The sequence below is a fragment of the Molothrus ater genome, chromosome 35 (genome assembly GCF_012460135.2).
Source record: "Molothrus ater isolate BHLD 08-10-18 breed brown headed cowbird chromosome 35, BPBGC_Mater_1.1, whole genome shotgun sequence".
In the NCBI taxonomy this organism is placed as follows: Eukaryota; Metazoa; Chordata; class Aves; order Passeriformes; family Icteridae; genus Molothrus; species Molothrus ater.
Genome location: NC_071662.1, coordinates 96,227 through 110,254, shown reverse-complemented (window position 1 = coordinate 110,254; position 14,028 = coordinate 96,227). Strand labels below are relative to the sequence as shown.

At 53.2% G+C, this 14,028-nt stretch overlaps 1 protein-coding gene across 1 annotated transcript; it reads right to left on the bottom strand.

The window, feature by feature from the left end:
* Nucleotides 1-12,331: 12,331 nt before the first annotated feature.
* On the bottom strand, nucleotides 12,332-13,264 carry LOC118700741 (olfactory receptor 14J1-like). The gene has a single exon (XM_036405331.1). The coding sequence runs from the start codon at nucleotides 13,262-13,264 to the stop codon at nucleotides 12,332-12,334; it is 933 nt and encodes a 310-aa protein (XP_036261224.1).
* Between the last annotated feature and the right edge of the window lie 764 nt (nucleotides 13,265-14,028).

The following is a 14,028-nucleotide window of genomic DNA, read 5'->3' as shown; positions in this document are numbered from 1 at the left end:
TCTGCTGCATCATCATCATCATCATCATCCACTGGTCGATTGGTCTTGTCCGTGCATTTCCCACTTCTGGTACTGGTAGCAACAGCCATTGGTTTGGCTGCTGGCTTTGAGCCTGGGCTGTTGGCTGCAGCCTGAGTGACTGGGATAGCTGCTGATTTATCTCCCTGCCTCCCTGCCTCTGTCTGCTGTCCTACAGTCTCCAACAGAGTGCGATAAGCATATGCCAGGGCCCAGCTCATTGCAATGCCCTTTCTCTCCTTAGGCTCATCTGAAAGAGAAATCTCTTTCAGATATTTCCCCACCTCAGCTGGGTTCTGAATTTGTTTATGGGGAAAATCCCAGACTATAGGGTCGGAGAATTCCTTCAGGATGTGGCCCATTTCCTCCCATTTCCCACACCACTCAGGATGTTTCACACCTGGGTCTACTCCTGAGTCAGGGGTCTCATCAGCCCGTCTAGAAATCTCAGCCCTCATTCTGGAGAGACAGCAGACTGTATAGAAGAAGGTTACCAGATTGAATACAAGAAAGATGGTTTCTCTAACATTCAGGGGAAACTGAACATCCTTCACTACTGATGCAACCGATTCATAGGAGAAGAAGGAAAGCAAAGGCTGAAAAGCCTCATTCCCTACTGCTCCTCCTCTAACAAACTGGATGAATAACCATAACCAAGAACCATTCATATCTGGAGCAGACCCCAACATGTTTATAAACTTCTTGCACATCATTGCCATCAAGCCCAGCAGGATAGCTATTCTGGTCACTGCCCCTCTGCTGTAAAAACTACGTATGAGGGACAATACTAGAACTATTTCAGGATAGGAAAATAAACCTAGGGACCACAGAGGTATTAAAATCTCGAAAAACCCTAGGGACCAGAAGCACATGCAAGCCTTCACCCCAACACTCATCATGAATTCAAAAAGCATGGCTATTAACTGCTTCAAACAAACAGAGTAATGGCAACCAAAATACCCTCAAAACAGGGTTTTTCCACTCACTCTCTCGAGCCCCACATTGGGCGCCAAAATTTGTCGAGGTTTAGGGCAAATTTGGAGGAGAATTTCTAAATTAGGGCTCCTCCAGTAAGCAAACCCACACAGCCCCTCCCCCCAACCGGTTCGGGAAGGATTCCTCGGAGAGGAGTGGAAAGAACCTGTTTATTTAACAGGCAAAGCACCCCCCAGCACACAAAATGAACAATACCAGATGACACCGCTCTGAAAAAGATGACAAATTCAGAAAGTCTCTCTTGGGGGGTGGTCACTGTGTTCTCAGTCCCTCCGGCGCTGGGGCTGCTGCTGCAGGCCAGAAGGTGCAGGATCTTGGTGTTTCTCAGGTCCCAGTCCGGAGCAGGTTCGAAATGATCAGAAAAAGGAAAGGAGAAACCGTCCAGGAAGAAATTGGACAGTCTAGCTGAACTAGCTAAAAAGCCAAAAACCAAAAAAAAAAAACTGCAGTCTCTGTGTCCCGCCAGGCTGATAAGAAAACCAAAACAAAACTTTCCCTCTTCAGAGCCGGTCTTAAAGGTACAGAACATAATATCCAACATTAACAGAACACATGAATGGGGATACAAGCATCCTAACGTCACCCTAGGGGAGCACCAAAGGCAGCTGGGGAGGCCCAGAGTGGACACCAGGAGAAAGGAATTTCCCTGCCAGGGCAGGGCTGTGGTGCAGCACGTCCCCCAGCAGGAGGCTGGAGCAGCCCCAGGCTTTGTGTGGGCAGGCAGAGGCAGGCAGGAGGCAGAGCTGTCAGCAAAGGAAGGGGCCAGGCAGGTGGGGCAGCCGGGGGATGCCCACAGCCTGCAGGGACAGAGGCGCAGGTTTGCTCAGCACCAGAGACACCTTTGCCTTGCTTGTCCCCACCTGTCATCACTGCCACCAGTGTTCTGCTCTACCTGGAACCTGGGGACATTTCTTTAGTCCTGTCCCTTAGATGGATCCATTTAAAGTATGAGAAACTTCAGTGTTTCACTCTCTTTTTGAGTCTCTGAGAAGTTCTTTGAGCACACTCTGAGGGACTGAGTCTGATGCAAAGAGCACCAAAGCCCCAGAGGGTCATTACAGTCCTTGTGCTGTGCCTGTGCTGCTGAGCTGGGACGGGCTCCTGGCCCAGAGGCAGCTCCTGGCAAGGGCAGCAGAGCTGCAGAGAGACAGCTCTGGCCAGGAGCAGCTCCTGTGCACAGCCCAGCAGGGCTGGGGCACTGCCAGGGCCCCTCAGGGACACCAGCAGGGCACAGACAGAGCTCCCAGGGGCTCAGCACTGGCAGGGGCTGTGGCATGTCCCAGTGGGGGCTGTGTCACAGCAGCACCTCTATGGCTGTGTCATGGAGGAACAGAGAAGCTGTGATGTCAGCAAGGGGCTGTGTGACAGCACAGAGTGGGCTGTGTGAGGTCACAGATTGGGCTATGTCATCACAGAGTTTGTTGTGTGAGGTCACTGAGCAGCTACAGCATCACAGAGGGGATTCTGTGACATAGCAGGGCAGTCTGCGCCCATCATAGCACGGCTGTATGACATCACAGAGCTACTGTGAGGTCAGAGTGTGTGCTGTGACATTACAGAGTGGCAGTATGACATCACAAATAGGGTTTTGTGATATCATTGAGGGAGTTCTGACATTACACAGCTGTCTGTGACATCACAGAGTAGGGTATGAGGCCATAGAGTCAATCCTGCCATCATAGAGGGTGGCTCTGTGACATCAGTGAGTGCGTTGTGACATCAGTGAGTGGCTGTGTAACATCATAGAGCTGGCTGTGACATCACAGAACAAACTGTGAAAATATAGGGTGACATTTTGACATCACAGAGGCTTCTGTGACATCACAGAGCAGCTGAATCACATCATAGGGTGACATCACAGAAATGGCTTTGTGACATCACAGGGGCTGTGTGATATCACAGGGGCTGTGTGAGGTCACTGGGGAGGTCACTCTGCCCCAGCCCCCCTCACAGTTCCCCCCAGAGCAGTCCAACCCTGCTCGTGCACAGCAGGGTCCCCTGTCCCCCCGGGTCCCCCTGCCCCCAGCACCGCAGCCTCCCCCAGAGGATGTTCCATGAGATCGACCCCAGAGCCTGACACGGGGACAGGGGGCCAGGGCCCTGGGGGTGGCACAGGGGGACAGGGACCCCCCAGCAGCGTCCCCGTGTCCCCCAGGGCCAGAGCCTGGGCCAGGGCTCCTTCACCCTGGTACCAACGAGGCCTTGAGAGCACTGAAAAAATCCCCAGCAAGGGATCAGCAAAACCCAGATTTAATATTAAGGGACAGCAGCGCAAAGTTCCTTGGCAAGAGTCACTCTGCTCCTGACTGGACACTTCAGGCACACCAAGGAAACAAAGCAACAACAAAACCAAACAAAATCCAGGCTACCAAACCAGATATGAAGTGATAACTGTCCCTGTGTGTGTGTGTGAGACACAAGGACTGTGAGGGCAAGGATAAAAGGAATACAGCCCAAAAGGTTAACGGAGCTCAAAATTAACAGGACTTAACCATAACTGATAGCTTAAATGTCACAATTCAGGCAAAAAGAGCAGCTAACAGTATTTAACCTAACTTATAACCTATGACTTTGCAATTTAACAGAGGAATAACACTAAACAGTATTTAACTTAGCCTAACAACTTACATTAAAATAACAACTTAGCAAAAGAACAACTCTCAGGAGCATTTAACTTAGCTCATACATCATGACTGAACATTTCGTAGAGGCCTGACTGACTCAGCTGTCCAAGGCACTCAAACCCCTCAGAGAGCAGCATTTCTGCCACATTTCCCCAGCACAGGCACTCCTGTGTGCACACAGACACAAAGAGTCAGTGCAAGGCACCTGGGAGAAATTCCCCTCAGGGCAGGAAATGCTCCCTGTGGATCCTTTGGCATCTCCCCAGCGGGTGAAGGGCTGAGCCTGGAGGAGTGGGGGGATTGGCCCAGGCTCCGTCATTGTTGGGGATCCCCAAGTGCAGCAAACGGGAGAGTTCCCAGCAGGGAGAGGCCCCACTCAGAGGGAGTCGCTGGCCCAGGAGAGCTCCAAGGGCTCCTTTTGGAGCGCTGTTTGCAGGGCCCCAAGAGAGGGGCTTCAGTCCCAGCAATGGTTCATCCTGGCCACACTTGGCACCAACAGCTTTCTTTGGCAGTGTGAGAACAGGGCTGTTGTGCCACTGAGGGAACAAAACCAGTTCCCAGGGCTGCTCCTACAGAAAGCAGGAGATGGTTGGGCAGCAGCAGTGCCTGGAGCAGACAGTGTTTGTGATGAGCTGCAGAGGAGCTGAGCCCAGGGGCTGTTGGCCAAGACCGAGGCCCAAGGAGCATTTCTCAGCTGGCAGGGCGGCCTGAGAAGGGGAGGGGGGAATGCAGCAGCACAGGGCCCATGGAACCAAGGGAGCATTGTGACACTGTGGTGCCCCATGGAACCAAGGGGACCATTGTGACACTGCAGGACATCATAAAAGCAAGGGAACACAGAAGAGGTCTGGCTGGTCGGGCCTCCCATTGACTGCCTGACTGGTCCAAATGACCCTGGAATGTTGAGGGTCTCTTCTCATCTGCTATTGAAACACTGGAGCTCTGTGCTTTCCTTCCCATAGGAAAAGAACTCTCCTTCTCCACCAGGCAACCATGGCCAGAACTGGGATTTCACTTCCCAATTTCCTTATATCCAGCGACTGTTCCCATAGGAATATTGCCAGGACAAGTCTGTCTTGCAGTGGTTTTACAAGGGTCACCTCCCATCTGTCCCCAAAACATTGGGAAAGGCTCTGAGCTTTCCTTCCCATGGGAAAGAACTGTCCTGCTTCTCCAGGTGCCCATGGCCGACATTGGACTTCCACCTCCAAAATTTCCTACATCCAAAGATAGCTCCCAGACAAAACATGTCATTTCTGACAAGTCTGAATGGCCTTGGCCTAGTGAGGCTCTCACCCTCCTTCCAAACACTGGAGCTCTGTGCTTTCCTTCCTATGGAAAAGAACTGTCCTTCTCGGCCAGGCACCCATGGCCAGAATTGGGATTTCACCTCCAACACTGCCTGTTGTGACAGACTGGAGGAGATTTTGTGTGGGGGAGGAAGGAGCAGGTCCAGCCTTGCCCTGCCCTGGAAGCCCAGCCCTGCCCTGCCCTGGAACCCCAATCCCCCCAGAGCCTCTATCCCAGCCCAGCAGTGCCTGCCAGTCCCTGGCACAGCACAGGCAATGCTCCACAGCCACCTCTGCAGCCCCAGCCCAGCTCCTGAGGGACCCAATGAGCCCAAGTCCCACCTGGGGGAAGGGCCCAGGGAGACCAAGGGGTATTGAAGGATGACCACAAGGCAAGCACATATCTTGACCCTGCATCCTCTTGGAATTTCCATCTGAACAATGCTGGAATCCAGGAGTTGGTAGCTGTGTGTGTGCTTCTCTGCATCTTTTCTGTCTTTAGCTCTCTCTGTGTCTTCTTCTATTTCTGTCCTCTTGCAAATTTTGAGTAACTTAAAATTGAACAGGCTTAGAGTTTATAAAATTGAATGGGCCAAGGTAATGCTTTGAGAAGTGTTTTCTGCTGATTGAATGTGGCATTAAACCATTTGCCAAGTTTCTCTGATTTTCTGAAGTTGCCAGTAAAGGCTTTTTGGTTGTTTTGACCTCTTGAGGATTTCTTGTCAGTATTTCTCCAGTGCATCCAACTCAGAGTACACAAACAATTGCAATTCCTTCTAACTGTCTCCTTGAGAGAGTTGTTTGGGGGATGGAGTCAGGGCTTGTCTGTGCTGCTTGGCCCAGCCCAGGCAGGGCTTTCCCAGCCACATTCCACACTCCATTGCCCAGCTGGAGCCGCTGGTGCCTCTGAGTTGTGCTGCCCCAGCCCCAGGGACGCTCTCCTTGTTTGCCCATTCCCCCACGGTCTCTGGGCAGGGATGGCCTCACTGGGGGCTGCTGACATCCTCAGCAACTTGGAGGCTGCTGCTGAATTTCACTGCTCCAGAGGCTTGTTCAGCCTTCAGCTCTTCAGTGCAGGAATTCAGTGTCCCAGGGCTCATGAACATTCAGAACACCTGAACAAGCCAAGCCTCTGGGAATCATTTGAATTTAATTTTCAAATAATTTGTGGTTAAGTAGATCTCAGTAGTGTATTCAAAGTGAATACATGATATTTAAAAAGACAGTGAGAAAAGATTTTTTAGGTCCTGTTTAGTTTTGTTTTCCTGTTAATTCATTGATATGTGCAATCTCCAATTGACACTGAATCCAAGTACCTCCTCATACAGTTTGAATAGATATGCAAATCAAGACCCTTCATGGCTGACAATCAATCAGACTCTGTCCCTACCCCCAGCCCACCATTTCCCCCATCCAAGCCCTGGCACTCAGAGCAGCCTTGTGCAAATCTGAGCTCCCTCCAGCCCAGGCTGCACCTGCAGCTTTCAGCTCCTTGGCTCCAACTCCCACCTGCTTTCCTTGGAGAAGGAGCTGCCCGAGACACAGAGGGATGTTCATTTCTTGTCAGCCAACAAAGCCAAGGCAAGGCACAGCTCCAGCAAATGCAAAAGTCATTCTTCTCCCTGGCTCTGCCCTGCCCCTGATCTCCACAGCCTGTCCTGTTTCCTTCATCCCTCCTTTGCCAGGGACTCTCTGGGACAAGGGAGCTCTGCTCTGGGGATGGAGGGAGGTGCAAGTGCCAACACTGGAGTGGGAACCACAACTCATCAGGTTTGTGTCCTTTGGGGGTCAGGAACTGGTGAGACTCAGAAGCACAGAAAGTTTCTCTTCATGGCCAACAGACCACAGTTGAACAGGACACAATTTAATAACAATCATGCTCTTCCCTGAGCTATGCACAACATCCCAACAGCATCTGATGAGTCCACCACCCACAAGTGATTTACATACTAAAAGTAATTTCAGACAAAAGTCATTCTGTGACAGATATAAACACAATTAAGTTCTTGTATCAGGATGCTCATCCAGGAGTGGAGCAAAACAGCTTCAACAATTCCTGATTTGCAAAGCTGTCAGTGGTGGATGGAGAAGGGAGGTCAGGCTGCTTTTGGTGTTGAGGAAATGCTGAAACCAGCCTGACTCATTTCATCTCCTCCTGTCCTGGCTGATCTCCCCTCTTTCCCCTTCCACCCATTGGCTTTTGTCTCCCACCAGGCCCCCGGTGAAGAGCCTGGCTCTGTGTTCTCCATCCCCTCCTCGCTGGCACTGCCAGGCTGGGATGAGGAGCCCCTCAGCCTTCCCTGCTCCGGGCTGGACAAGCCCAGCTCCCTCAGCCTCTGCTCACAGCCCAAGGGCTCCAGCCCCACCTTGGAGGCCCTTCCCAGACCCTGCTCCAGCTGCCAGACATCTTTCCTGCCCTGGGCAACCCAACCCAGGCCACAGTGACCTGGATAATCCCCGTCCTTGATGTCCTGGTCACACAGCCCTGGCCCCTTGTCCCCATATCAGGCTCTGGGGTGGATCCTGTGGAACATCCTTTGGTGGAGGCTGTGGCTCCAGGTGGGCCGGGGGGATCCCGGGGGACAGGGACCCCGCTGGGCATGAACAGCATTGGACTTGTTGGGAGAAACTGTGAGGGGGAGCTGGGGCAGAGTGACCAACCCCGTGAACCTGACACAGCCCTGCTGGGATGGCACACAGCCCCTCTGGAATGTCACTGCCCATTCTCTAATGTCACACCGCTGGTCTCTGATGTCACAGCCTGCTCTGTGATGTCATAGTCTGCTCTATGATGCCAAACATCTGCCCTGTGATGTCACAGCTGGCTCTGTGATATCACAGAGGCAGTCTGTGATGTCATAGCTTCTCAATGACCTCACATAACCCACTCTGTGATATCATAGCCCACTCTCTGACCTCATGTTACCAGATGATCAATTGCCTACACCAGGTGAGCTGACACCTGGAGCTTGTTCTCCACAACCCCAGGCCTATGGAAACCACACAATGCCCATTGTGTGAGAAGGGGAACTGGAAGTTCAGCAGCCTCAGGGTCCTGCCAGCTCAGCCAGGCCCACTGGAACATTGGGGTCCACGACCACCAGGAACCACCAGAGAGACCCCCAGGACAGAAGAACACATGGGTAAAGGGGAGGGGGAATATGTTAATGATTTTGGGGAAATGATTATCGTATGTATGTTTAGTCCAGGACAATCAATGGATATGTGTGCAAAACGCAGAAAATAAACAGAAACTCTACTGTACTCAGCATGCTCTCCCCTGTGCAAGCAGCTGAATAAAGAATGCTGCTTCTTAATGCTTCACTGGTGTTAAAAGGATTTTTCTGTTTTACCAGATTTTTGGTAACACTCCCACTGCCAAGGAAAGCTCTGTCTGCTGCTGTTCACAGACAGAGAAGGGCTGGGGGCAGATGTGGGGCGCAGAGGCTGCCTGGGGCACAGTGACCATGAAATAATCAAGTTTTCTATGTTCTGTGAAAAAAAGAGGGGCAGCAACAAAACTTCTACACTGGAATTAGGAAGGGCAGACTTTGGCCTGTTTAGAATGCTGATTTGGGGAGTACTGAATCAGGTCCTAATTTTTTTAAGGGAAACAGCCCTTAAAAACAAAGGGGTCCAGGAAGGATGGACACACTTGAAGAAAGTAATCTTAAAGGGGAAGGAGCAGCCTGTCCCAGTGTGGCAAAAGATGAGCTGGTGATGACAATGACTGTCCTGTCTGCCCATGGAGCTTTTGTGGGAACTGGAGGAGAAAAAAAACAGCAACTCAGGAAATGTTTAACGATGACCTTACATTATGCAGAAAGAAAAGTTGGGAGGACAAAGGTCAATTAGAGCTTGACCTGGCCACTTTTGTAAAAAAAATATTGATTTTTTTAAATTAAAGCAATTATAGCAAAAGGAGGGAGAACGAGAACCTCTACTAAAGATAAAGAAAAGGCTGAGCTACTTAACACCTTGTTTGTCTCAATTTTCAATATTAGGACAGGTTGTCCTCAGGACAGGTGTTCTCCTGAGCTGGTAGATGGGCACAGGGAGCAGAACAGCCCCCTGGAATCCAGGAGGAAGCAGCTGGGGACCTGCTGAGACACTCAGATGCTCACAGGTGTATGGGATCAGATGGGATCCATCCCAGGGGGATGAGGGAGCTGTGGATGAGCTCCCCAAGCTGCTCTCCATCATTTACCATCAGTCCTGGGTCAGCAGGGAGGGCCCAGAGCACTGGAGGTGCCAGTGTGAGCCCATCCCCAGGAAGGGCTGGAAGGAGGAGCTGGGGAACTCCAGGCCTGTCAGCCTGATCTGGGTGCCCGGCAAGGTTATGGAACAGATCACCTTGAGTGCCATCACAGGGCACCCACAGGATGGCCCAGGGATCAGAGCCAGCCAGCGTGGATTTAGGGGTGGCAGGTCCTGCCTGACCAACCTGGTCTCCTTTTATGACCCACCTGTGGATGTGGGAAAGGCTGTGGATGTTGTGTGCCTGGACTCCAGCAGAGCCTTTGACTCTGTCTCTGACAGCATTCCCTGGAAAAGCTGCAGCCCACGGCTTGGGCAGGTTCCCCCCTCGCTGGGAGATTTAAGAGCTGGCTGGAGGCTGGGCCCAGAGAGTGGTGGGGATGGTGCTGCACCCAGCTGGTGTCCAGGCACTGCTGCTGTCCCCAGGGATCTGTGCTGGGCCCAGTCCTGTTTAATATCTTCACTGATGGTCTGGGTGAGGGGATCGAGTGCAGCATTCACAAATTGCAGATGGCACCAAGCTGGGTGTGAGTGTGGATCTGCTGGAGGGCAGGACAAGAAGACACAGCCTTAAGCTGCACCAGGGGAGGCTCAGGCTGGACAATAGGAAGGAGTTCTTCACAGAAAGGGTGAGTGGGAACTGGAATGGGCTGGCCCGGGGGGAGGTGGCAGAGTCACTGTCCATCTCCAGTGGCACTTAGTGGCATGGTCTGGGTGACAAGGCAGTATTAGGGCATTGGTTGGACTTGATGATCCCAAAGTTCTTTTCCAGCCTATTTGATTCTGTCATTCTGTGATGATTGGGACACTCTGGGGCCATTGTGACACTGCAGGGCCTCCTGGAACTAAGAGGACCATGGTGACACCGTGCAGCCCCCCAGAACCAGGGCTCCATGGTGGTGCTCTGGGGCCAAATGGAACCAGGGAGTGCCCCGTGACACTCTGGGCCCTCGTGGAACCACAGAGGCCATTGTGACACTGCAGGGCCTCGTGTAACCAAGGGGTTGCACCATTTTGACACTGCAAAACCAAGGAGACCTTTGGGAGACTGCAGGGCCCAGTGGAACCAAGGGGCCGTTCTGACACTGCGGGGCCTTATGGCACCAAGGGGACATTGTGACACTGCAGGATCCTGTGTAACCAAGGGGCCACTGTGACACGATGGGGCCTCAAGGGATCTGGAAGAACGTTGTGACACTGTGTGGCCTTGTGGAAACAAGGAGTCCATTGAGACACTGAGGGGACTTGTGGAACCACAGAGCCCATGGTGACAGTGTGGGCCCTCATGTGACCATGGGGCCATTGTGACACCCTGGGGCCACATGGAACCAAGGGGCCACTGTGAAACTGCAGCACCAACGAGAACATTGTGACACTGTGAAACCCCACGGAACCAAGGAGTCCATTGTCACATTTTGTGGCCCCATGAAACCAAGGAGACCATTGTTGCTCTGCATGGTCTCATGGAACCAAGGAGACCAGTGTGACAGTGCAGGGCCTGGTGTAACCAAGAGGCCATTGTGACACTGAGGGGCCCCAAAGACCAAGGACATCTTTGCAGATGACACCAAGATGAGTATGAGTGTTGATCTGTGGGAGGGTAGGAGGGCTCTGCACAGGGCCCTGGACAGGCTGGATCCAGGGCCCAAATCCAACAAGGTGAGGTTGAACAAGTCCCAGTGCCGGGTCCTGCACTTTGGCCACAACAACCCCTGCAGCGCTACAGGCTGGGGACAGAGTGTCTGGAGAGCAGCCAGGCAGAAAGGGACCTGCAGGGACTGATGGACAGCAGGCTGGACATGAGGCAGCAGTGTGCCCAGGTGGCCAAGAAGGCCAATGGCTCCTGTCCTGGATCAGGAATGGTGTGGTCAGCAGGAGCAGGGCAGGGATTCTTCCCCTGTACTCGGGGGCACTGGTTGGGCAGAAACTCGAGTGCTGTGCCCATTTCTAGACCCCTTCGGGTGGGCATTAGGGAGAAATTTGTGCCAGGAAGAATAAAGAAAGCAAAGGTGAAGCCAAGGAAAAGCTGAGGGCAGTTTGGGAGTGGCTGCCAGGCAGCCCTGGCTCTGAGCAACAGCGTCTGCAGTGGCACAGGAAACTCCCAGCTGATGGGAACAAACTTTCTGGCTGAGTGCAGAGGCCAGGACAAAGCTGAGTGGTTTCCCTGGTGTCCCCCAGGCCTTGCTGGCCCCAGGGGCTGCTGGCATTTGTGCTCCCTCAGCTTCATGTCCCCACAGCAACAGCATGGGGGTGCTGCCCCTGCTGTGTGCAATGCAAACAGGGGCTGCTGAGGCAGTGCTGCCGTGTCTGTGCCTGCAAGGATGGGGCACCTGTGTGAGCTGGGGGAGAGGCCAGGGCTGCAGAGGGGGGATGTTGTTGGCGGCTGCATGAGGACGCTCTGGGACGCTGACCTGGGCTGTGCAGCGCACTGGGGATGGATCAGGCCCTGCTCTGCTGCTCCTTCCCGTCTGGCCCAGGGCCCTTGCAGAGCCCCAGCCATGCTGTTTGCCCCCAGCCTGCCCACGGCCAGCCTGGGGCTGCTGACGGGGGTTTCTGTGCTGAGCATTGGCCTGGCCGTGTTCTGGAGAGAGCCTGGGCAAGGAGCCTGGAGCCCCCAGGGCCTGGCCTGAGGCGTCAGCGCTGCCCCAGCAGTGCCCATGGCCTGTCCCTGCTGCAGCCCCGGCACTGCCACCCCCAGGGCTGTGCCCGGCCCCGAGAGCACTCAGGCCCTGCAGCAACACCAGGGCCACCAGGGCAGCGGGGCAGGGCCACGGCAGCAGCACTGGCAACACCAAGTGCTGCTGCTGCTGCTGCTGGGCACAGCTGCTGGGCCAGCCCTGATCTGCCCCAGCTCTGCACACAGACATTGCTGCTGCAGCTCCAGAGACGGCAACAAAAGGGCATCTCTGCAGAAAACTCTGCTGGGAGATCCTTTCGTTCCTTAAAAGCCACTGAGAGTGCATTGACACAGTCTGTGGCTACAGGGAAGGTGGAGAGAAACAAAATGAGAAATGTCAGAAGCAATGACATTTCTTTCAGTGGATATTGAAAAAGTAAAATAAAGAAAAAGAACCTCCGAAATGAAACCAAGCAGAAGTATGAAAGATGACTTTTATTAGAAGTGATTGTCAGAAATTGGCCAGCAGTTTAATGTTCCTGAAAGCATCCAGTCATCAGTCTCCACACTGCAGCCTTGAGCTCCTGGTTCCTCAGGCTGTAGATGAGGGGGTTCAGGGCTGGAGTCACCACCGAGTACAGAACTGACAGGGCCAGATCCAGGGATGAGGAGGAGATGGAGGGGGGCTTCAGGTAGGTAAATACTGCAGTGCTGATGAACAGAGAGACCACAGCCAGGTGAGGGAGGCAGGTGGAAAAGGCTTTGTGCCGTCCCTGCTCAGAGGGGATCCTCAGCACAGCCCTGAAGATCTGCACATAGGAGAAAACAATGAACATGAAACAACCAAGTGCTAAAAAGGCACTAACAGCAAGAAGCCCAAGTTCCCTGAGGTAGGAATGTGAGCAGGAGAGCTTGAGGATCTGTGGGATTTCACAGAAGAACTGGCCCAGGGCATTGCCATGGCAAAGGGGCAGGGAAAATGTATTGGCTGTGTGCATGAGAGCAATGAGAAAGGCACTGGCCCAGGCAGCTGCTGCCATGTGGGCACAAGCTCTGCTGCCCAGGAGGGTCCTGTAGTGCAGGGGTTTGCAGATGGACACGTAGCGGTCGTAGCACATGATGGTCAGGACGAAATACTCTTCTGAGATGAAAAACATAAAGAAAAAGACCTGAGCAGCACATCCAGTGTAGGAGATGTCCCTGGTGTCCCAGAGGGAATTGTGCATGGCTTTGGGGACAGTGGTGCAGATGGAGCCCAGGTCAGCGAGGGCCAGGTTGAGCAGGAAGAAGAACATGGGCGTGTGCAGGTGGTGGCCGCAGGCTACGGCGCTGATGATGAGGCCATTGCCCAGGAGGGCAGCCAGGGAGATGCCCAGCAAGAGGCAGAAGTGCAGGAGCTGCAGCTGCCGCGTGTCTGCCAATGCCAGCAGCAGGAAGTGCCTGATGGAGCTGCTGTTGGACATTTGCTGGGGCTGCACATGGGCACCTGTTCATGGAGAAAGGACAGTGAAGAGTTAGAGGAGATACCTGTCAACAAAATCAAAGCCTTTTCTCATACACCTACCCTGGAACACACATAGATACACTTCTGTTTTTAAGAATTCTGGTGTTTACTTTAAAGCTTCCCCATACCTCTGCTGGTGTTCTTGAATATCAGAAACCCTCACCATTTCTACTGCCCTTAGGGAATAGAGAGAATGTTCTGAGAGGCAAAGTGATAAGTGGAGAGCTAGTGGACATCGTCTGTCATTCTGACCTGTTCAGAATATCTCTGGGCTTTAACCTTTGTCAGTTAGAGGGTGATCACCTCCCCATGTTTCCCTTTAAAATTCCCCAGGTACTGCTGAGAGCAGATGTTTCCACCACAGCCCAGATCCACATTTGTAGCCAAGGACTCACTTGGCTCATTTCACCAACCCAGCAGCATTTTCAGTGTCACAACACCTCTGCCTTTGCCCATCAATCTCATAACTCAGAGATGCTCTGGGACAGGTTTGCACCCTGGATTGAAGCTCCCAGCTTGGACTGAAATCTCAGGGAGACTTCCAAGAGTCCTTCTGATGGCATTGGATGAAGGGAGATGCAGCTCCTTCCCTGGCTGCACTGACAGCATTGCCCAGAGCCGGGCACTGGGGACAGCTTCACCCTGAGCCAGCTGTGCCCCCTGCCAGAGCCCCCAGGGCCGGGCAGCTGCTCCCAGCCCTGTGCTCTGCAGAGGGAACTGGGC

What these genes read in the sequence shown, in the direction of transcription:
- LOC118700741 (XM_036405331.1), bottom strand. Translation starts at nt 13,264, where the DNA reads ATGTCCAACAGCAGCTCCATCAGGCACTTCCTGCTGCTGGCATTGGCA.